At 38.0% G+C, this 23,530-nt stretch overlaps 3 protein-coding genes, 1 non-coding gene and 2 pseudogenes across 5 annotated transcripts; 4 read left to right on the top strand and 2 right to left on the bottom strand.

Moving 5' to 3' along the window:
- Positions 1-690: 690 nt before the first annotated feature.
- Positions 691-2,642, top strand: LOC147933881 (uncharacterized). Its single transcript, XM_087472369.1, has 3 exons — positions 691-1,868; positions 2,097-2,204; positions 2,375-2,642. Exons 1-3 carry the CDS (start codon positions 691-693, stop codon positions 2,640-2,642), a joined length of 1,554 nt encoding a protein of 517 aa, XP_087328495.1.
- Positions 2,643-3,220: 578 nt separating this feature from the next.
- On the top strand, positions 3,221-5,376 carry LOC147933880 (uncharacterized). Its single transcript, XM_087472368.1, has 6 exons — positions 3,221-3,732; positions 4,037-4,169; positions 4,258-4,542; positions 4,637-4,843; positions 4,933-5,124; positions 5,188-5,376. Exons 1-6 carry the CDS (start codon positions 3,221-3,223, stop codon positions 5,374-5,376), a joined length of 1,518 nt encoding a protein of 505 aa, XP_087328494.1.
- A 1,243-nt stretch (positions 5,377-6,619) lies between these two features.
- On the top strand, positions 6,620-7,795 carry LOC104727919 (F-box/kelch-repeat protein At4g19330-like; annotated as a pseudogene).
- A 2,963-nt stretch (positions 7,796-10,758) lies between these two features.
- On the bottom strand, positions 10,759-14,349 carry LOC147933879 (uncharacterized; annotated as a pseudogene).
- Positions 14,350-17,105: 2,756 nt separating this feature from the next.
- Positions 17,106-18,752, top strand: LOC104723116 (uncharacterized). 2 transcript variants are annotated; one of them, XR_015570353.1, is made up of 5 exons: positions 17,106-17,415; positions 17,555-17,624; positions 17,749-17,845; positions 17,950-18,071; positions 18,159-18,752. It is a non-coding gene; the product is annotated as an uncharacterized LOC104723116 (transcript). The 2 variants fall into 2 exon arrangements; XR_015570352.1 differs by having other exon boundaries at positions 17,111-17,443.
- A 779-nt stretch (positions 18,753-19,531) lies between these two features.
- Positions 19,532-21,327, bottom strand: LOC104723115 (uncharacterized). Its single transcript, XM_010441427.2, has 8 exons — positions 21,168-21,327; positions 20,751-20,819; positions 20,627-20,656; positions 20,496-20,528; positions 20,293-20,363; positions 20,078-20,159; positions 19,893-19,985; positions 19,532-19,802 (listed from the first exon to the last, which is right to left on the bottom strand). Exons 1-8 carry the CDS (start codon positions 21,273-21,275, stop codon positions 19,746-19,748), a joined length of 543 nt encoding a protein of 180 aa, XP_010439729.1. The 5' UTR covers positions 21,276-21,327; the 3' UTR covers positions 19,532-19,745.
- Positions 21,328-23,530: the final 2,203 nt, after the last annotated feature.

Raw genomic sequence — 23,530 nt, 5'->3', positions numbered from 1 at the left:
GTAGAAGAACCAATACGTAATCATTCAAAGAAATTCTACGACATGTTAGAAGGCGCAAAAAATCCATTATACGATGGTTGCCATGAAGGTCACTCACAATTATCGTTAGCTGCTCGAGTCATGCAAAATAAGGCGGAGTATAATATGAGTGAAAAGTTAGTGGATTCGGTGTGCGAAATATTGAATGAGTATTTACCAGAAGGAAACCAGGCAACGGGTTCACATTACGAGACGGAAAAATTAATGCGCAATTTAGGTCTCCCATATTATACAATTGATGTTTGTATTAACAATTGTATGATATTCTGGAAAGATGACGAAAAGGAAAAGACTTGTCTGTTTTGTGGTGTCCAAAGATGAAAGCCAAAGGATCCTCGACGTAGAACCAAAGTACCATACAATCGTATGTGGTATCTACCTATTGCTGATAGATTGAAGAGGATGTACCAGAGCCACAAGACTGCGGCGGCGATGAGATGGCATGCTGAGCACAAATCTAAGGAGGGAGAAATGTGTCATCCTTCAGATGCGGCGGAGTGGAAATATTTTCAAGAACAAAATCCTCGATTTGCAGAAGAACCCCGTAACGTTTATCTTGGATTATGCACTGATGGGTTCAATCCGTTTGGCGTGTCTCGTAATCATTCATTGTGACCTGTGATCTTGACTCCATACAATCTACCCCCTGGTATGTGCATGAACGAAGAGTTCTTGTTTCTTACAATTTTGAATTCTGGGCCAAATCATCCGCGAGCTAGTCTGGATATCTTCCTCCAACCTTTGATTGAGGAGTTAAAAGAGTTGTGGTCTACTGGAATCGATGCATACGATGTTTCCTTGAATGAAAATTTTAATCTAAAGGCAGCGCTAATGTGGACGATAAGTGACTTTCCGGCGTATGACATGTTATCAGGATGGGCAACCCATGGAAAATTGTCTTGTCCAGTTTGCATGGAAGATACAAAGTCGTTTTATCTCCCTAATGGAAGGAAGGTGTGTTGGTTTGATTGTCATCGAAGATTTCTTCTTCACGGTCATCCATTAAGGAGGAATAAGAAAGACTTCCTCAAGGGAAAAGATGCTTCGAGAGAGTATCCACCTCAGTTGTTGACCGGTGAGCAAGTTTATTATGAGCGGTTGGCTGAAGTAAAACCACCAAAAACCAAGGACGTTGGTGGAAATGGTCATGAAAAGAAGACTGCTGGCTATGGGAAGCAACACAACTGGCATAAGTTAAGCATCTTATGGGAGCTGCCTTACTGGAGGGACCTCAATCTTCGACACAATATTGATGTGATACATACAGAGAAGAACGTTTTGGATAACATCATGTATACTCTTATGAGTGTGAAGGGTAAATCAAAAGACAACATCATGTCAAGATTGGATATACAAAAATTTTGTTCTCGGCCACAACTACATATTGATAGTGATGGTAAAGCTCCTTTCCCACCCTACACTTTGACAGAAGAAGCGAGAACAAGTTTACTAGAATATGTCAAACATTCGGTGAGATTTCCTGATGGCTATTCGTCAGACTTAGCTAGTTGTGTTGATATGAAAAATAGAAAGTTTTCAGGCATGAAGAGTCATGACTGCCATGTTTTTATGGAACGACTACTTCCATTTATCTTTGCAGAACTCCTAGACCGGAACGTCCACCTTGTAGGGCTTGGAGCATTTTTCCGGGACTTATGTGCGAGAAATTTGCATAAAAGTCGCATTCAAATTCTAAAACAGAACATAATTCAGATCCTATGCAATTTGGAAAAGATCTTTCCACCATCATTTTTCGACGTAATGGAGCATCTGCCTATACATCTCCCTTACGAAGCTGAATTAGGAGGCCCTGTCCAATATAGGTGGATGTATCCTTTTGAAAGGTTTTTTAAAAAATTGAAAGGAAAAGCAAAGAACAAAAGATATGCATCCGGATCAATTGTTGAATCTTATATCAATGATGAGATTGCTTATTTCTCAGAGCACTACTTCGCCGCAAATATATAAACAAAATCAAGGTAAATTCTAAAATCAATCAAGGTAGATAAAACTGTTATCATTAATTTGAAAGTCATTTACTTTACTCATTTGGTCAGGTTAACACGATTTGATCAAGGTGAAGCCCATGAATATCATGTCCCTGGAGTACCTCCTAAATTTACTCACATCGGCCGTCTAAGTGGAGAAATGAATGAAGTATGGCTGTCTGAAAGAGACTATCAATACGCACATGCATATGTATTACGAAATTGTGACTATTTTCACCCAATTGAGAGGTATAATTAAGTTTATATCGATTAAGTAAAATAAATATTATATATATAATCCACACAAAAAAAAATCTCATATGTTTGTGTTGGTCTTGTATATATAGTATGTCCGAGGATTTTATTGGTGCAAAATATCCGGGACTCTCGAGTTTATTTCATACACGTGATCATGGTGTTAGACGAAAGACTTGTAACTATGGAGTCTGTGTTAAAGGTGAAAATTACACTGATGCATCCGATGCAGCAGATTTCTACGGGACTTTAACTGATATTATAGAACTCGAGTATGAGGGGATGATCAATTTGAGAATCACACTTTTTAAGTGTAAGTGGTATGACCCTGTTATGGGTATGACCCTGTTATGGTTGTAAATTATGACTAATTAGTTTCAAAATATTGAACTTTTAGTTTCAAAATATTAAACTTTTAGTTTAATTATGACTAATATTTAGTTTCTAAATATTAAACTTTTAGTTTAATTATTGTGACTAATTAGCGACTAATTAGCGACTAATTAGGGACTAATTAGGGACTAATTAGCAACTAAATTAAAAAAATATGAATTAATTAATCTCAACCCAAATAAACCCGGAAAACCAAAATAATTTCCCCCTAAACCAAAATTATTTCCCCCAAAACCAAAAAAAATTCGATTTTCCCCTTTACCTAAAACCTAATTTTTCCCCCAAAACCAAAACAAAAATCCCTAATCCGAAACTTTCCTCTTCTCTTCTCTTCGATAACTCCGAAAATCTCCTCTTCGATAACTCTTCGAAACTCTCCTCTTCCCGATTTCTCTTCTGAATCCCGATTTGCTTTCTCTTCTCTGTCTTTCTTTCTCCTCTGTCTCCCGATTCTCTTCTTCACGTTGGCTCCAACACAATCTGTAACGAAGTCTGCAACTAAGGCTCCGACCAAAGCTCCAGTTAAGCGAGGAAGAAAGAGGAAGATGGACCGTAATTTCTTCCAAAGAACCGAAGGGTCGACCCCCATCAAGGAAGCAAGAAGACCAAACCCTCTACCGCCACAATACAACTTTACGCCGGCAGCAGATTTGCCCCATCCTCAAACACCCCAAGAGCAAGACCACGTTTTCCCGAGACCCTCACCGTCAGGAGCACCACAGATCCGCAACTATCCACCGCCACAGACTCTTTTCCAGACCTCGGTGAACCAACAACGTCAGACTCAACAGCCTCTTTCGTCAGAGGAGGTTCAAAACAATCCGCGACAGTCTCCAGCTGATCCTCCACTACAAGACGCTCCACCGTCTCCAGCTGATAACTCTCAAGCTCAGAGCCGTCCATCATCTCACGGTAACAACTACCATGAAGGCTCTGAGGCTTCAAATCCGGAGCACCAGGAGGACACGATTGTCACTCTAAATGCCCTGCTTAGAGTTCCAAACCGTGAGAAGTTTACCACCGTCCTCTCCCCCACACCGATGCCAAAGACGACCTGGTATTAATACATTCTTCTAATGAGCTTGTCTGTTTTGATTGTTTGAGATGGTTAGTTTGAGGATGGTTAGTTCTTAATAGGTTCTGTTTTGTGCCTATATATATGTATAAGTACTCAATCTTTGACATCTGTTTTGTGTTGGACCTGTATATATGTCTGTTTTGATTGTTCTTAATAGGTTCTGTTTTGCGTTGGTCCTATATATACATAAGTATAAGTACTCAATCTGTTTTGACATCTGTTTTGTGTTGGTCCTTATCTGTTTTAGAAAATTGACATCTTTTTTGCTGTTTTGTGTTTGCAGGTTTACTCGTGACGAAAAATCGCGACTGGTAAGGAGCATTACTAAAAATTTTACAAATAAATTTGATGATCCATACTACAGCTGGACATGTGTGCCTCGGGACAGACAACAGAGATGGTTCATCGAGTTTGCTGTACAGTTTTCTTCTCTCTTAACCTTTTCACATATAGGTTTACTTGTTGAGTTTCCACTAACATCATTATATTGTCTTTGCTATGTAGAAAACACACACATGGGATCCTTTGATTGGGACAGTTCAACAGTTTTTCGAGCTCATCTGCCAACGCTGGATGAAAGACATGATTTGCAATGCCAGGACTAGTGGAGAGCGACCAAAATGGATCAGAGATACTATTTGGCAAACAATGGTTGATTATTGGGAGACTGAAGAAGCACAACAAAGGAGTCTCACCTACTCTAAAGCTCGTATGTCTGATCGTGGTGGTCTTGGTCCTCACGTCCACTTATCAGGGCCAAAGTCTTATCAACAAATCCATACTGAAATGGTTAGTAACTTTTATATACCCATAAATTTTGTTTTTCTTTACATTTGGAGCTTTAAATGATGTGATAACCCTTGATTCTTTTGTAACATTGCAGGAAAGGGAATTGGGAAGACCGGTTAGTCTTGGTGAGGTTTTTATTAAGACACATACCAAGCCAGATGGTACTTATGTTGACCGGAAGGCGGAGCAAATCTCTCTCAATTATGAGAAGAACTTGCAGCAGAAGTTGTCCAACCTTGGGGAACATACTTCACAGCCTCCAGAGCTCACAGCAGATGATTACACAAACATCTTTATTCAGGTAAATATCACTTTTCACAACCCACATTGAATTATCTTTCGATTTCTACAGCCTCTTTATGTAGTGTTTTTCTCTTTGTTTTCTTGTAGTCTACTCAGAAAGAGTCACGAGGAAACCTGTATGGAGTTGGAAGTCTTAAGCATACTCTTCAACCTCTTATCAATGGCAAGGAAAACCAACAACAAGAGTCTGCAATGTTTCAATCATTGCAAGAGCAAATGAGGGAAACTCAACGTCAAATCGAAGAGCAGGCTGCTTATAATTCTCGTCGTGATGCAGAGGTTGCTGCTCGTGATGCAGAGCTTGCTGCCCGTGAAGTACTACATTTCCAAGCTGTGGCTGAGCAGAAGGACAAGTTAGAGCATTTGTCTTTAGTCGAGAAGTACCTGCGCAAAACTGACCCTGCCTTTATAGAGTTTATGAAGACTCAATCAGCTGAAGCAACCACAGAGCCACTCTCAACCACACTTCCTGCAACAGCTGCACCTTCAAATCCGGTTCCTTCTCCATCTTCAAACAGTGATGCTTTTTAGGTTAACTTCTCACCTACAATTTCATAGACCAAACTAATTAGCTTGTCTCTTTTGTTGAGCTTGTCTCTTTTGTTGAACTTGTCTCTTTTGTTGAGACACATGTATACTTGGTATGCATTTGTCGCTTTTGGTTTGTATATTTGTCTTGTGAGAAACTTGGTCTTTTGGTTTGTATTATAAATCATGGTTAATATGACTTTATTGTCTTAATCTTGTTTTTGTTCTATTTACAATATTGGTTTCATAATATTTTGAGAAACAGGTACCAATTTCAATTTAAAACATTTATAAATTTGTTTTCTACAAAACATTAGTCGCTAAACAAATTAAAATTACATTATTAATTTGTTTAGAATAGTAGCCAAATAGTCGTAAATCAATAAGCATGTTACGACTACGTTACGACTACAAGCAAAATTACTGTATATCATGATTAGTCGTAAATCCGTCGTAACTGAGTCTTCAAATGTTACGACTACACTACGACTCCTTTACAACTGCCTATATAACTGCTGGTTAATCGTAACTCTGTCGTATCGTAGTCGTAATTATTTACGACTCTGTTACGACTATGTTTACGACTACGGAATTTTGTCGTACAGTAATCGTTAAATAACGACTATTTTTACGACTAATTCTTTTACCGACTAATTCTTTTACCGACTAAGGATTTACGACTACACATTTTAGCCGTAACTGAGTCGTAAACAGCAAATTAGCGACTACTTAACGACTCTTACTGTAGTCGGGAATGGGCTGTTTTCTTGTAGTGATAATGTAATTGTTAATGATTAGTTTTTGATAAACCAAATACATATAGGACTAGGAGATCTTTAGGCTATAAATATCAGTGTTCAAGAAAGCGGTCTAGGCGGCCGCCTAGGCGCCGTCTAGGCGCTAACTCAGCAGACGCCTAGATGACCGCCTAACCTGCTTAAAATTACATACATTTAAATTACATATAATTTACGTATAATAATGATTTTTAAATTACATATAATTAAATTATTATGTTTTACATCTATATACGTAATTATAAACATTTATATGTTGTTAATATAACTTAAATAAATGTATTTTTCGTTGTGAACGCCTAAACCGCCTAAAAACCATCTAGACCCCGACTAAGCGTTCTAGGCGCTAGGTGTTGGGTCACCGCCCAGATACCACCTACCGCTTTCTTGAACAGTGATAAATATACACCATGCATACAATAAGATTTCATTGGTGTTCCGTTCAAAACTTAAACAAAAGGTAAGTGTTTGTTTAAACTTAAAAAAACCTACGAAGAGTTATGGAGCCACCAAGCGAGCCAAACCCTCCTAATTCTCCGGCTACGCCACCATCTCCGTGGTTGTTTTCGTCCTTACCGACGGACATCGTTTTGAGTATATTGGCTCGCATATCAACGTCTTACTACCCAACGCTATCTCTTGTCTCCAAGAGCTTCCGCTCGCTCATCCTCTCTGACGCGCTCGACATGGAACGATCCCGCCTTGGAACCCGAAAACAATGTGTTTATGTCTGTCTACAATCTCCCACCTATCCTTTTGATCGTAGATGGTTCTGTCTCTGGATTAAACCCTATGATCATGAACCCCTAACCCACTGGAAAATCGACGTCAAGGTTACCGGACATTGGTTGCTACCAATGCCCACTTCTTATTCTCGTCGCTTACAAATATTCCACAAAACTATTGGTTCAGAAATATACGAGATTGGTGGACAAGACACGCCCTCCTCCTCGACCAACGTGTGGGTCTATAATAAGCTTACTGGCAAACGCAAAGCTCCCAGCATGATGGTGGCTCGTAAGAATGCCCTTACGTGCGCCCTCGACGGGAATTTATACGTAATGGGAGGGTGTGAACCAGATGTATCTACGCATTGGGCTGAGGTTTTCTACCCGAAGACTCAAACTTGGGAACCTTTACCGGATCCTGGAGTGGAGCTCCGGTACTCTTTGGTCAAGAATCTTCAAGCGAAGCAAGGAAAAATTTACGTGAGGAGCAATAAGAAGAACTTTGTTTACCTTACAAAAGAAAGTAGGTGGGAAGTTGATGAGGACTACTTGGGTGAGAGTATGTGTGAGATAGAGAATGTATGCTACCGTTATGGTGATAAAAAATTTTGGTGGTATGACACAAAGCGTGAAGAGTGGAGACTGGTCGAAGGTTTGAGTGGAGTTCACGCGAAATACAAAACTCATACTGAAATAGGTAATTGTGGTGGAAAACTCGTTGTCTTTTGGGACTATGAGACGTCTCGTATTACTGCAACCAAATAAATTTGGTGTGCTATGATCTCGCTTGAAAAGAGCCATCATGGTGAAGTTTGGGGCAATATTGAATGGCTTGATGCTGTGCTTATAGCCCCTCGGTCGTATACATTCTCGCGTTGTGTGGACTCATTGCAATGATATCAACAATGTCCTTTTGCTTTGACCTTTCCCGATCGTTTTTTTTTCTTCTTTTTTTTAGGGCTTATAGTTTTAGTCTTAGCAGTAATTCTCTATTGATACTTTTATTTTTTTCGGTCATTTTCTTTATTCATTAATAAAATTATATTTTTTTTCTTTATCAGCAAAACTAGCTAGTAAATTCTTTTTTTTCTTTATGACTTTATTCATTAGTAGCTCTCAAATAAACAAGTGTTAACATGGCATAGTGGGCTATAGATTTTTTTTTTTTTTTTTTTTGTCAACTACCCCTCTATAGATTAGTTATGATTTATATTGACATGAAATATATATATGAATCCATCTTAAGTATCACTCATATAAATAGATGTTCCATGACATATATATTCCTCTCTAAAAGTATATACAGCTTCTATTTACATGAAGTATATACGTATGATACTCAAGGTCAAGTAGCTCTCATCAACAAGTTTGTTTCTAAAAGAAAAACAACACAAATTCAACTAATTGGCATAAATAAAAAGACAATTTATTTTTGAAGAATATAAAGAAAAAAGGGGCATAGGCGGGGAAAAAAGAGAGTGAGGTTTGGGTTCAATATATATATACTAATTGACGGCCCATTAAGCCGAATATCCAGCAACCGCTCATATTAATATTACATTCTAATTAAATTTTATTAGGACTCTCGCGGGAAAAGTATTTCAAAAAAGAATTAATTAAATTTTAAATGATATATTATAAAATAAAAAATAAAAAAATTGTGGGTAGCATCTCATCATAATTATTGTGACTTGGGTAAAGACTCGTTTTTTGTTTTCAAAACGAGTTGATTAATTAACACATAATTTTAAAACACGTGAGATATCACAAATCGCATAATAACTCATCTTCTTAGCGATCAATTCAAATTTAAAAATTCTACTGATAGCTTGAACTCACTAATATCAAAAATTAAACATAATTTTGTACGAAAATCGATTATGATAATATGTTATAAAGTATTATCATCCATACACATTCACATATAATCAGTGTTGTTGATACTTGTAAATAAAACATAATCTTAGTTTGCTAATCTCTAGTTTTTGATTTGAATATATAGTTTTCATCACAAGCTTAGTTTTGAATAGTATTTTAAAAAGTAAAATATTTAAAATTTTATGAAAAGATTTAAGATATGATTTACGACAAAAAGAAAATATTGTATAAAAGTAATTCATACAAAAGTCAACACTATTTTAAAAACTCTAATGAAATATGGGGTTATTGACAACAGTTTGTGGATTTGATTTTTAATGATTTTGAAGGATTTGAGATGATTTCGTTAGTTAAGAACAAAAATCCAAATTTTATGGAGTGAGATTTAAAAGGATTTTATAAGAAATCATATCAATTTCCCTAAAATCATCAAAATCATAGAAAAACTCATAAAAGTTCAAATAAATTAAATACTAGTTTGAATATTATATATAATGATATCATTTGAAAGTAATAAAATAGTTTGAAAATATATTCTAAAAATAAAATTAAAAACTATCTAGAAAGAAGAAAAATAATAAGTAGAGCTAAAACTATATAAATATTAAACATATATAACTATGAGTTAAAAAACCACTACCATCAAAATAAAAATTATAATACAAAATGCTATTGCAAAAAGAGGCAACTCTAAGTTAAAAATTATTAAATGGGAAAGAACATTAAATGAAGAGTGACGGTCGAGATTCGTTCATTTCAGCTTTTATAATAAGGTGAGAACGACATACCCCTGCGATCGAGATGCGTGTCTATATCAAAATCAAACAATTACAATTTCTTTTCTTTTGTATCCCATGTTTTAGGTCTAGAGGGTCGGTTTAGCTAGTGATTCCTTTTTCTGGATCAAATTAGTTCGGTTTTCAGGATTTATTTTGTGTGTATTATAAGTATAAAATATTATATAAAGAATTATAGTAAAGAGTAACAAGCATCAAAACATTTTATATATTAATATTTCTATTACAAATAAAAGAATATTATGATAAAGTGATTCTATGTGAGAATATCAAATGAAATATTATAATAAACCGATCTTCTATTGCTATTAAAGTTCAATATTTTAGTTATCACCTTACGAGAGAGAGAATAAGAACTTTCTTCTTTCTTCAATATTCCCGCTATTTTCTTCTGCTGAAGAACAATGAATCGTGAGACTTCGGCATGACCATCGACTTCATCTCCTCCGGAGGATCTCGTCTAAGAGTTCATCGGAACCTTCGTCTGTCTCGTTAATTTCTAGAGATGATAAGTGATACAAAGATGTTGTCTCTGTCCTTAATCTTGAGGATTCGTTGTTGGGTCTCCAAAATGGTAAAAGATTTCAATTCTATACCTTCTCCAAGATCCTAAGAGCATCTCCAATGGTTGGATCCATTTTTTGGGATCCAACAATATTTATAATTAAAAACAATAAAAATTAAAAATTAGACACTGGAGCAAGTTTATTAGATTTGATATAGTCCAATGGAAGGATGTAAAATAGGAGGATCTAAAAATTCAAATTTTAGAAAACTTGTGTAAACGTAAAAGTGAGAATGCTTAATTCACAAAGCAAAAATGCTTATCACATAACTTCAGCTGATAAAGATGTGTTGATATGTATACCATGTTTAAAATTTCATGAAGCCTAGATTCAATAAACTACTATGCTAGGTGATTTTCTTTGGGACATTGGGACGTAAAGTAATTACATTGAACCAACGTCCCCAAGCCCATGTAACCAGACAATAGTTGCTAGGTGTTTCCCTTTGGGCTTTTTTTTTGCTAAACATGTAAATATCATTAATATTGAAAGAGTTTAAGCTTTACAAAAGGAGAACCTAAGTTAAAGTAGACAAGGCAAAAATAAAATAAAACAAAGCTACAATAATGGAATCAAGAAAAGGGTGTGTTTGACCAAAAAAAAGAAAGAAAAAGGTGTGTTAGCGGATACAAAGAAGCATAAGGTTATTCCAATGCTTACGAAGTCTTCTAGCGGTAATGATGTTGCGAATTTCCAGGTCGACCGACTTGAAGACTAAAGATGAAAATAGCCTCTGGGAGTTGTGTAGGACATTGTTACGCTGACGCCAAATGCTGTATACAAAAGCATGAGCAGCTAATTTACGAAGGAGGCCTGGAGCCGCTTGTGAGGAAGATCGAGTCCAAGAGAGAAGCTCAGCCCAAGAGCAGAAAAGACGTTGTCGCAGGCATAGGCGAGCAAAAACCATTTTCCATAGCTGAGAGGCATAGTCGCTAGTCAGGAAGAGATGGTCACGGGACTCCAAAGCAACAGAACATAGGCAACACACCCCAAATTGGATCTGTCCCTAGGACAGAAGCCTTTGGCGAGTGGAGAGTCTGTCAAGATGGGTCACCCAGAAGTGAAAAGCGTGTTTAGAAACTGCACCTTTGAACCACACTGTGCTTGCCCAAATTTTCTCAACTTCCCGAGGTCGCAAAACCTCCCAGGTTTTGGCTGATGAAAAAAGGTGAGAGCAATCATTACCTGTACACCATACAAATGAATCATCCGGAAGATCAATGGACGGAGCAGGGAAGGAGTTAACAATCTGGTGCGGCTTTCTGGTTCCTTGATAGAGGGAGAATCCAACCTGATTGACCATAAGTTTCTGCAACTTTCGCATTTAGTGGAATGCGCAGGGTGTGAGAACCGAAGTCGTCAATCCTTGTGATAAGAGGACCTTGATTTGTCCAGTTGTCGTGCCAGAAGAAGGTTTTTAGACCATTACCTACATCACTTCTGAGGAACTGGTGAGCTAAAGGACGTAAATGTAGAAGCATGCGCCAAATCCAAGGATCACTTGGGGAAGGAGTGACTTCCCAGAAGGAAAAGTTTCTGATGTGATGATGACGATGCCAATTTGCGCAGAGAGAAGCATTCTGGTCAAAAAGGATCCAGACAAGCCTCAAACAGAGAGTTTTGTTCCACTCAATCAAACTCCTCAAACCAAGTCCCCCTTCTGTTTTGGGTAGGCATAATGTGGTCCATGAAACTCGTGCTCCTTTGCCCTCGTCGATGTTACCTGACCAAAGGAATCTTGAACAAAGGCTCTCAATCTTCTTTAAGCAACCCTTAGGCAAGATAAAGGTCGACATCCAAAAGTTGATAGTTCCATAGATAACCGTGGAGATTAACTGTACACGACCAACGAAAGATAGGGTTTTGACTGACCATGACCTGAAACGCTTAGAGATTTTCTCAAGAAAAGGTTCATATTACGCTACCCTGAGCTTTCTTGACATTAGCGGCAGTCCCAAGTACCGAATAGGCAAAGAACCAATCGGAAAGCCATAAGCTGCAATAGAGTTCTCCTCGATCGAGTCCAACCCCACATGAAAGAGTTGGCTCTTATCCTTGTTCACCTGCAAGCCAGACCAAAATGCGAAGTCATCAAGGGTTTCACAGATCACGTGTAAGGATGAGCTACCACCGTTGAAGAAAATCATTACGTCATCAGCGAACATTAGGTGGGAGATGGATAAGTCTCCCGCCTTAGGATGGTAATGAATGTAGCCTGCATCGAATCTAGACTGCATCAGCTTTGAGAAGACCTCCATGGCAAGAACAAATAGATAGGGAGAGAGAGGGTCTCCTTGTCGAAGTCCTTTTGTGCTCTTGAAGAAGCCACCATTTATGCCATTGATACAAACAGTAAAGGTTGGAGTAGAGATGCATTCCCATATCCAATTTATGAATCGGTCAGGGATGGCTAGAGCTCTCATAGCAGCGTTAAGGAATTCCCAGCTGACCGAATGAAAAGCCTTCCGAAGGTCAACTTTGAGCATAGCCCTCGGGGATATATTTCTCCAGTTGTAACCGTGAACCATTTCAGTGGCTAACAAGACGTTCTCAGATAATAGACGACCTGGGAGGAAGGCTGATTGAGAAGTAGAGATGACTGAAGAAAGGAGAATCTGAAGCCTGGATGTGAGGATTTTTGCGATGACCTTGTAAAGCGTGTTTAAACAAGAGATAGGTCTAAAGTCAGTTGTGCGTGAAGCATTGGTAGACTTTGGGATGAGGACCAGGGTGGTACCGTTCCACTGCTTGAGCAACTTGCCGGAAGTGAAGAATTCCCTGACCCCGCTGTAGCGACCTCTGGACCAACTACACTTCAGGATTCCTTGAAAAATTCAGCAGGGAAGCCGTTTGGACCACACGCTTTGTTCCTCGGGAGGGATTGAAAAGCCAGCTTAATCTCCATCATGTTGAGTTCATCAATCTGAGGAGGTGAGCATCGGTAGGATAGTAGAAGATTCATGTCAGCTTGCTCCATCGTGAATGCGTCAGGTTCTCCACCAAGCAGGGTCAAAAAGTAATCCACGAAGTGATCAACAATGCCTTGTTGGGTTTGAATTAGGACTCCATTATCATCGATCAAGGTTGTGATGGTATTAACTGATTTCCTTGCATCCGCCATTTTGTGGAAATAACGAGAGTTATAGTCTCCTTCAACGTACCAAGTAACTCAGGATTTTTGGAAGAAAAAACTCTCTTCTGTAGCGGATAGGATATTGAACTTTGCCATGGAAAGATCCGCCAGAGTGAGGTGTTGTGCATTCAGAAGGAAGTCGTGAGCTTCCTTTGTTCTTTTTTCCAGATCAGAGTAATTCTGCTTGTTGAACTCTCTTATTGGGTTCTTGAAGGCTTTTAGTTTCTTTGAGACCCAGAACATGGCAGAGCCCGAGAAATTCAGGGAATACCAATGGTATTTAACCAGGTTCAGGAAGTCAGGATTTTGAAAGAGGAAATTGAAAAATTCGAAGGGCCTCTTCACCCTTGGCGCAGATGCATCCAGAACCACTTCACAAGAGGCGATATCCGAGAAGTCCTGATCACCAAACACACCATAACAGACAGGATAGAGGTCACTCCACTGGTCATTTACCAGTATACGATCAATCTTTTTTGCCACTGGTCTTGTTTTGCTCTTATTCCACCACGTAAAAGTGTTACCCCTGTAGACTAGGTCAACCAATTCCGCTTCAAGAAGACAATGCCTGAAGTCACGAGTTCTTCTATCAACATTCAGAGAGGTGCTTGCAGAGTGTTCATGAGGGTGGATAACTTGGTTAAAGTCCCCCAACATAATCCATGGCATGTTAGATAGAGAAGGAGAAGCCGCGAGCTCCATTATTTCTTTCCAGAGCTCTTGTCTTTTGTCATCCTCATTTGCAGCATAGACCACAGAGACAACAATCCAGGACGTGGAATCCGGGAGAAGAATCTTACAAGTGATCATTTGCAGAGACTTCGTGAGTAGAACAACCTTAACACTTGAATCCCACAACACCCAAATCTTACCCAAATCAGAGAATGCATAGTTCTCAACAAAAGACCAGCCGGGTAGAAGTGCTTCTATAAACTTCTTATCCTTGGGCTGTTTGACATGCGTCTCGACGATGCCACCAAAAATAGGCTTATTAGCCTTAAACCAATTCTAAAATCTGCTCTGATGGATGGTAATATTAAAACTACAGACATTACGACAAAAAAGTTTTGTACACATACTTAGTAAGAGAGTTTGAGGCTCTTGCCTCGCTGGATCTTACGTTGTCTTTTGGACAACACTCTAGTAAATCTCACCTCCTCAGAGTCAGTGGACGGGACGTCTGACGAGTCTACTTCAGCTATCTCATCAGAGTCTGGATAAGAGACAGGAACCGGGGGTAGCGGACTCAGGAGGTTGAACGAAAGATTGGACTCACCTTGGATGATGTCTTTTCCAGCTTCCATTAGTTGAGTCGCGGGGTCTGCTAGTATCAAACTTCCATCAACTACCAAACTGTTTGCTTCTACCGCTTTAGAGGGACTGTGGGGATTCGACACTCTCGGAGGGGCTTTGATCTGCCATTCCTGCCTAACAATTCCCTTTCCACGGTCATTGTCGTTAACAAGAGGGCATTGGGAGGGAGTTTTAGACCTTCTTCTTTGACTTCTACGTTTCCTGGGACCGGTAGAAGTGGATATGGGACAAGTCTCAGGGGTATGATTGGTTGAAGAGCAGATGGAGCAGGTGATAGTAGCTTCTCTGCAGTGACCGATCTGCTTACAGTGCGAACAGACTGGAGTCATCCAGGGGCTCGAAACCAGAACCCGACAAATCTCTCCAGAGTCAAATTGAACGTTTACGACTTCAGGAAGCGGCTTCCGAGGATCAATGATAGTTAGGACCTTGGAAACTTCTAGATTTGTCTTATTCGCGGTAGAAGGGTGTAGGCATTTAGGGTGACCCACTAGGCTTGCAATGCGTTCGAGACCCTCTTCGTGGAAAAAGTGGAAGGGGACATTCCGCAGTTCTAACCAGATGGGGGTGGAGGATAGTTCCAGCTTAGTCGGAATAACACGCGGTTCCCATTTCGCAACGAATATCGTTTGACCCTAAATCTGCCATAACCGCTGGTTTAATACCCTATATCTAGTAGAAGAGTTGGGAATACAGAAGAGAAACGCATTGCCTTCCATTCTAGACAATGATATATCCCACAAATGTCTGCTCCAAATACCATTCACGATGTTGTGCAGTGTACCTTGGGATGGAGGTCCGAGTAGAACTGGCCTAAGACAAAGAAGTCCCAGGATTTGCTATTCCTCTCGATGACCACATTTGAGATTTTCACATATAGCTCACCGGATGGGAGCAGGAATCCCGGACCTTTAGTAGAAAGTTTCTTTGCGGATCCTTTCACCATACCTACCCAGAAGTCGCCTACATTTGTAGGGGATAGATCGTTTGGAGTCTCAGGTGTCTTAGTGACTGGCTGAACAACATCAGACGTACTCAGGTTTTTGGCTGGACTAGCTTGCTGAGAATGAATAGGGTTTTCAGAATTGGTAGTCTCCAACGAACCTTGAGGGGGAATGACCAAGACTATCGGGTTGACCATCGATTGGACATAGGATTTGGGGCTTAACCCGAGGGAAGCCGTAGGGGCAATTGATGTCTCAACACCGGAAGCTAGGCCGTCAATGGTGGAGGTAGGATTAGACGAAACCGGATCCAGATCTGAAGTCAGATCTGAGCAAGAGGAAATCGCCGAAGGCTCAACAGCATAAGGGGAGACCATTGGAGTCTTAAGCAGAACGAGGTGGGGGGGGGGGAAGCGGAGCGGGTTGTTTGCCACTGGATGGGGTAGAAGCTCGAGCATAGACAGCAGCAAACTTTGAGGAGCCGGGTACTACCCCCGAAGGGGCTTCTTCTTCTTCTTAGGCATGAGCAGAAATTTCCAACCACCGGCGTGAGGCCGACATTGGGGGGAGAGAGGGGGGGGGGAGGAGGCTTCTACGTCGCCTTCAAGGAGGAGGAGACTTTTTCTACAACCAACCAAATCATTTTTTTTTTCAAATAGGAGAGTGTTGTTTTGCTGTTTTGCTCGACCTTCCCTTTGGGCTTAACCACATGAGTTTTCCCAAACTCAACTGCTCTTCTAAAGTTTCTTTCTAAGATGATGTTGCAATTAAGAGTTTTCTTTGGTATTTTTTTTCCATTCAAACTCACTCAAAAATGAAACAATAAGTAGCAAAAAGAAATGAAGAATATACTAACCAGAACCAACTGCAGCACCGCAGACACTCATACTTGAAGACAAGTAATGTCGTGAAAAGCACTACGCAATTGAAAAAGCACAATAAAAATTAACATTGTAAGACAGACACATAACGTCTGATGAACTCTCAAAGCCGAGAAAAAAGTAGAATGACACAATTGCCTCTAAGAGTTTCCCATCTCTCTGAAATTGCTCATATTTGGATCCAGAAACAAGAAAAACAACCAATTAACCACTGATATGAACTAACTACATACAAAGAAGCACCTGTACTTTAACGGCAAAAAATAATCTGATTCTTTCAAAAAATGTTTGACAAGACATTGATTAGTGAGAAATTTAGCTAGCCATCAAACAACAATCGAAGGTATAACCACAAAGATTTTCCTAATTCTGATAAATTAGGCAATTTGTAACCACATCATACCCAATTAGGTATAACCACATCATACTGGAATATATACCCAATTCACCATTTGTAACAGTTCATTCTACATTTGTAATATCTACGGCACTAAGACCATTTTACTGGGAAGTACTCAGTGGGTTACTCTTACATTTGGGGCCCAATATGTTATTAAAATACTCATTTCTGAGTCCAACAAGCAGAGTATCGATGCTATAGGAAGCAATTGGAACAACCCTTTGAGCAACGCGACGTGGCGTTTGCCGATTGGTGGACTCAGAAATATAAAAGGTATTTTTTTTCTTCAATTTTTCTTTCGTTCTTTCCCGACACCATCTCTCTCTTCTCTCTTCTCTCTTCTCTCTCGTTCGTGGGGGATATAGAACATGCGATTCATCGATGAAACGATTGAATTTTCCGATTAAATCTCGATGGTTGATGGTCATCCGGAGGCTAATTGGAGTCTAAATCGGCGTAGCCCTAATATTAGGGTTTGTGGCTTTGGTTCTCAAGAGAAACGACGGCGAAGGTTTCACAGTGGTGGGACAACGACGACGGAGGATTGGTGGGATAATGGCGGAGGTCCGGCGAGGTCCACCGGCTAACAAATCGGAGAGATATGGTTCGTCTTCTGATCTATGATTTGTCGGGTATCTAACTTTCTCTTATCATTCAAATTATTGAATTTGTTCGTTTATTATTGAATTTGTTCATTTACTATTTGGTCTTATTCATCCCTTATATGTTGTTTCTCTGTTTAGGTAAGGACAAAGAATGGACACCCGAGGAGCTGGACCACATAGCCGAGACAGTTGGTTACGGTGCTCTGAAGTAAGTTTTTCTTACCCTGTTTCGATTTGAAGGCACTAGATGTGGTAATAGGAGTATGTTTATATGTTATGGGTTGAGTTTTTTCTTAGGGAATGTTAAAAAAGCTGTGTTATTTTTTTATTAGGTTCAGGTTTTGATATGAAGGGAGCTGATAAGTTTGAAGCGAAGAAGACAGTGAAGAAGACCTCTCGTGTTCATCTGTGTCTTCTTCAGATGAGGAGGTTAGTAACTTAATAATAAGAGTATTTGGGTGAAACTTGAGACATTCTTGTTTGTTGATTTTGAATTTTGAATGATCTCTTTGTTTTTGAATGGGGGAGTGCAGGAAGAAGAAACAGAGAAAGAGTTGACATTTGAGGAAATACATAAGTTGCGAGCTGATGGGTCTAAGCCAGTTACCAGGAAACCAAATCAAGTGAAGAAAATGGGTCGTGCTAACAAAAACAGGTACACACATTGTTTCCCTTTGTTCTTGTTTACCTTCTTGTTGCTTATGTTTTGTTAATCTTTAGTTTTTCATTTGTGATGAAAAAGACCAGTGGAGTTGAATTCTAAAAAACCTGTAAGTCGTTATAGAGAAGTGATTCATGTTCCAAAGAAGGTAATTGTGAAACATTTGCATCTCTGTTTCTCTTTATGTGTTCTCTCTCTCCAAGTGTTTGATCTTGTGGGTGAAACTTGAGACATTCTTGTTTGTTAAAAGAGTTTCTCCAAGTGTATGATGAACTCCTAGTACATACTTTCGTTTTTTTGGTTCTCGAGTACTAGTGGTGGTTCAGACGTTCAGTGGTTGTATTGCAAATTCGTTTGCATGAAAACCAGTTTACGCATCCCACATTTGTCTAGTTTTACGAGATGATCATCATGATTTTTGTGGTGCTGAAGAAGAGAAGAGAAGAGATGGTTGAAGTTGAAGATAACAAAATCCGATGAAGGAAGTCACCTCTCATGTGGTTCACATAGCTCCTTTGAATTAAAGGACACTTGTCTTATTCATCCCTTATATGTTGTTTCTCTGTTTAGGTATAATATGTTTGATGATGTAAATTTTGTAAAATTTTATTTTTTCTATTTTATGTAAAAAATTAATATTTAAATGATTGAGCAACCTAAGAGCATTATTACTCATAGTTACTTCCCCAAACTCTTTTATTAAAAATTAATAAAAAAAATATAAATAGGAGAAAATAGGAAAGAAACGTTGGTCAAAGTGTTTAGGGAAGCAACTGTTCTCAAGCTTTTTTTACACATGTCACTTTCTTATAAGGGATATATTAAAATATTATTTTTTTCTTTTCTGAGCAACTGTTAACTGATTCTACTAGTAATGATGGTCTAAGTGAGTTTCTCTAATGGAGGGATAATTTGTTAAAGTTTCTAAATAGATTGCTTTAATTAGTTTAGTATAATTATATGATTACTTAATACATGAGCAAGTTGAGAGAAATGCTGGAGTAACGATGCTCTAAGCACTTGCCAACCATTCGTTGAGCCTCTAAAAGACCAACACGACCAACCATTCGTTGAGCCTCTAAAAGACCAACACGAAGAAATTGAAACCACCGGCTTTGTGTAGTACTAGTTTAATGCACTGGCATATGATTAATTTGTTATTCGAAAGGGATAGTGAAGGGAGATACCTGATTAAACATAACCGAGAAAACAGTTTCTTGCTTAGTCCCACTGAATTTGGAGAAAACGTTAAGATGATGGGTTCACATGAAGGAAATACACAGAGGCTTAGTAGTTTAGTACATACACATCAAATAAAATGAACACAAGAAATCTTATGGTTATGATAATAAAAGCCACAGCCACAGTAAAAAAGCTTATAACAATCTTTTGTAACCTTTTTGCCTGAATTGTAATCGAACCAAAATCAAAGTAACCAGAACAAACCAAACCGATTCATGAGTAACCTTAGAAAATATTTTGCATGAACTGTTATCAAACCACAAAGTAGCGAGAACACAATGGATAAACCAGTTTAATCCAGATTCTCAGTAGTTTACAATGAAGCAAGTAGTTGTGACTAGATTGATAAATAAAGACTCTAAAAAAACTATATAGAAATGCAGGGAATGAATGTGACATGCTTTTTCATTGCAATTTGCCTTGAAACTATATTGGAGGTAGCTTGTCCTTTCCTTCAAAGTAGCCCGAGAACCCAGCTTTCAGCTGCAAAAGATTATACATTTTGAGGACGATTAAAAACAGAGAATAAGAAGTGAGTTCAAGATTCTGAAAATGGAATATAAGTTATAATACCTTTTCGATTCTGGCAATTGCGTCTGAGAAATCTTGTGTTTGTTCTTTGAGCAGGCTGATTCGGGCTTCCTTCTGGCGATTCTGTTCTTCAGCCTGGATAATGGATGAACACGAGAAGAAACCGTTTTCAAAAGATGGCGACATAAGCAAAGGATTAGTTTCTTGTGAACTGTAGTAGTACTTACCCTTTGGAGCAAAGCTGTTAACCTTTGTATCTCATTCTTCTTTACTGTTGTAAGATCATTTGCTATTGCCATTACATCCGTCCTGAGATGAAGTCATGGTGACAGTAATATTCAGAACTCCAAAACATGGGGACTTTACCAATTGAGGGCCAATGCCATAAATGCATAATAAGAGTAAAACAAAATGGATTAAGCGGCATGCATGAGAGACCTACTTATCTGAAAACAAGGGATCCAAATTCTGTTCTTCGATCAGCTGTTCGACTGTATCAAGAATTGGTCCAACCTGCAAAAAGGGGGAAAAAAGTGTTTCACTTCTTCACAAGTGTGTCATCCATCATAAAGAGGAACAGCTGAAAAACATTCACTAGTTTGTTGTGTAAGAAGCAAAATAAGAAGATGTATAAGTCAAAGGTACCTGAGTTTTGTGACAGTGTTCATCAAAACATGCCTGTAAACAATTCATGGTGAAAAACGTTACCAAAAGTTTCTAACTGATCAAATCACACACACTATATGAATAACCTCAGACAGAGTCAAAAGAGTTACCTCTAATGTCTTATGCAATTTCACAACAACCTAGAAACATGTCAAAGAGAGAGAGAGATATAACATCAAAAACATCAAACATCTACGAAACTAAATGGATTCTACTAAAGAATAAAAAAAATACCTGAGTATATAACCGATAAAGCCTTTCTTGCTCACCCCCACTAAATTTCGATAAAATATAAAAAAAATCCTAACAAAAACACAGAGGCTTTGTTAGTTAGGGATTAGTACATTACACACACAGAAGAAAAAAAAAAAAAAAAAAATTCAAGCTTTGTTTTTTTTACACTTAACTACAGTCTCATCTTCAGTTTACAAATAAACCCTAAAAAAAAAACTTCACTGGATTGAGTTAACAAATCAAAAATCAGAAACAAAACTCCATTCTTATCATCTCAAGCGTTTTTTTTTTTTTAACTCAAGGGATCCAATTTATCATCGAGAACCCTTAAAAAAAAGACACTAAAACTTTCAATTACTGTTAACAATATTTCGAAACCCAAATTGCGACAATTGGGAAGAGAGTAGTAGTTAGCACCTGTCTGGAGCAAGCAGTGAGAAGACATCGAAGAGCGGATTTGAATAAATTTTTCACACTCGTTTGTCTACAACCCGGAATACTCGTTTCTTGACCCGGTTCCTCCATCTCACCCGCAATGAAAATGATTTTAACCTTCTTTTGTTTTCTTTTTCTTTCTTCTTTCTTTTATATAAAAACAAGTTAAACAATCTAAAACAGTTGGGAGCTCGGGAAGGCCCAACGGAAAGCTTTACGGCCCATATGTATCAACTTCTTTCTCTTTTTAAAAAAACGCTGCGTTTATAACAAACCCAAAAAAAAAAAAAAAAAAAAAAGGACTCTCCCGCTTACGATCGCAGAAACAGAGAAAGAGAAAAAGAGAGTGAGAGAGAGTAACAATGGCGAATTGAAGTCACGTCGTTAGCGTCACCATAAGGGAAGAAGTCAGAATTGAAGGGAATCTTTCTCATGTCGATCTCAAAGCATCGCTTATCCTTTTGAGCAATGGTGAGTCTTCTTCTTCTCTTTTTTTCCACTTTCTTGCCTTGCAAGAAAACTACCAAGAAATCTTAATTTCCCACAAAAATAGACCTCTCTTCTTCTTTCAACGTCTTCTTCATTCTCATATGTTCGCATTCTTCTCTTTCTTTTTAACCCTTGCTGCTACTCTTCTACTTTCCCGTAGTTGAAAAGCTTCATCATCTTTAACGAACTGATTACAGTTTCAAGAAGTTGTGTCTAGTGTAGATCTATTACGGAACTTTTACTGCTCAGATGAAGTCCTATTAAAGCTTAGTTACGAAATATAAAAACTTTCCATTTTATCTGTAGGCGAAACGAAACCCTTTCTGCTGAAATCCTTGAATCTTAAGGTGCTCATGTACTGTATATGGATATAGAGTTAGTTTTTATAGGTAGGAGGTCATGAACTTTGACGCTAGGGAACTTTATATGTGTTAAGCTATTTGTGCAGAATATTAACCTTTTAAATTTCATTTTTTTGCAACTTTATTCTCTAACTCTAAAAATCGTAAAATTGAGAAACCATAAATAATACACAATATAACCTTTCGTAATCACGATAAAATTTGTAAAATATTGATAAATAGTATATCAAATCGAAAGTCCAACAATGAAGAGTCCAAATCTACATCTAAAATTTTAAAAACTAATATATAGAATTGTAGAAATGTTTAGAAGTTACATGCAAGAGTTATATTATGTATTATTTTTGAATTCATATGATTAATTTTAGTAAAAAATCCTTTATTTAAATAGATTTCAACTATCTATATTATACTAATTAACTATTTAAATGTAAGTATAATTTAGACTAGAAATAAATATTAACATATAAGCTAAGTAGACATTACAAAAATAACATTGGTTGTAGGAAAAAAAGGCAACAAAAAAAGATGAAAGTCAGGATTCAAACTCCTCACCAAAAAAGATGCATGGGACACCTAGGTAACTTTTAAGTTATGTAACTAAACTAACCAAATGTATTAGATAATTTTTAACAAGTAGCATGGGGCACGTGCCCCACCCCATCACTACATAGATCCGCCCCTGGGTATGTGTAGTTTTCTTTAATTAATCCCAGTCTTATTCTTCATTAGCCTTAGTCTTTAGATTTCTCTTGACGCTGGAATACCAACACTCTAGATCTGTGAATGATGAGACATCTGTGTGTAGTTTTTCTTAACCCTACTCATGTCCTTAATCAGTCTTGGTTTTGATACTTTTCTCTTTAAGGTGAATTCATTATGATTAAGCTAAATCTCTGCTAATGATGATGATGAGAATATTGTCTTGCTCCCTATAGCAAACAGTAGTTGACGACTTTGCTTTCGTTTGTAGGACCTGGAACTAATTTACCAGCTTCCACACAAGGTCACCAAAGTGGAGACTGAGTTTCCTCTCATATCTTGCCAACATGTACACCGTGCATGATTGCTTAATGTAGTCAAACCAACCATGGTTGATCTTGGTACGTATAGCCACAGTTAACCAGATTAATTCGAGCTTTCTGATCAATATGTCTCATGTAAACTCTTGTTATTTGCATTTCGGAACAGAGTGATTGGGCCTTATACGTACATATGAACACACAAGTTGTTTACAAAAAAACATTCAAACATATATGTATACAAGTTATTTCAATATCACATTCAAAACATGTATGTACATTCAAAATGTATATGTGAGAGACGCGAGGACAATTATCATAAAGCAAACTATATAATTCAATATTGTTTGAGACTAATTACGGAGATTAATGACACAATCACACCTAAAGATCTGATAACTGAAAGGTGCAATATCACATTCTCTCACCATATTCTCACAATTACAAATAGTAAATATTTTTTAGTTTTTAG

This window comes from Camelina sativa, chromosome 11 (assembly GCF_030686135.1).
Source record: "Camelina sativa cultivar CO46 ecotype springtype chromosome 11, ASM3068613v1".
NCBI classification, from domain to species: Eukaryota; Viridiplantae; Streptophyta; class Magnoliopsida; order Brassicales; family Brassicaceae; genus Camelina; species Camelina sativa.
The sequence above is the reverse complement of the archived record's forward strand: the minus strand, read 5'-3'. Positions and strand labels throughout refer to the sequence as shown.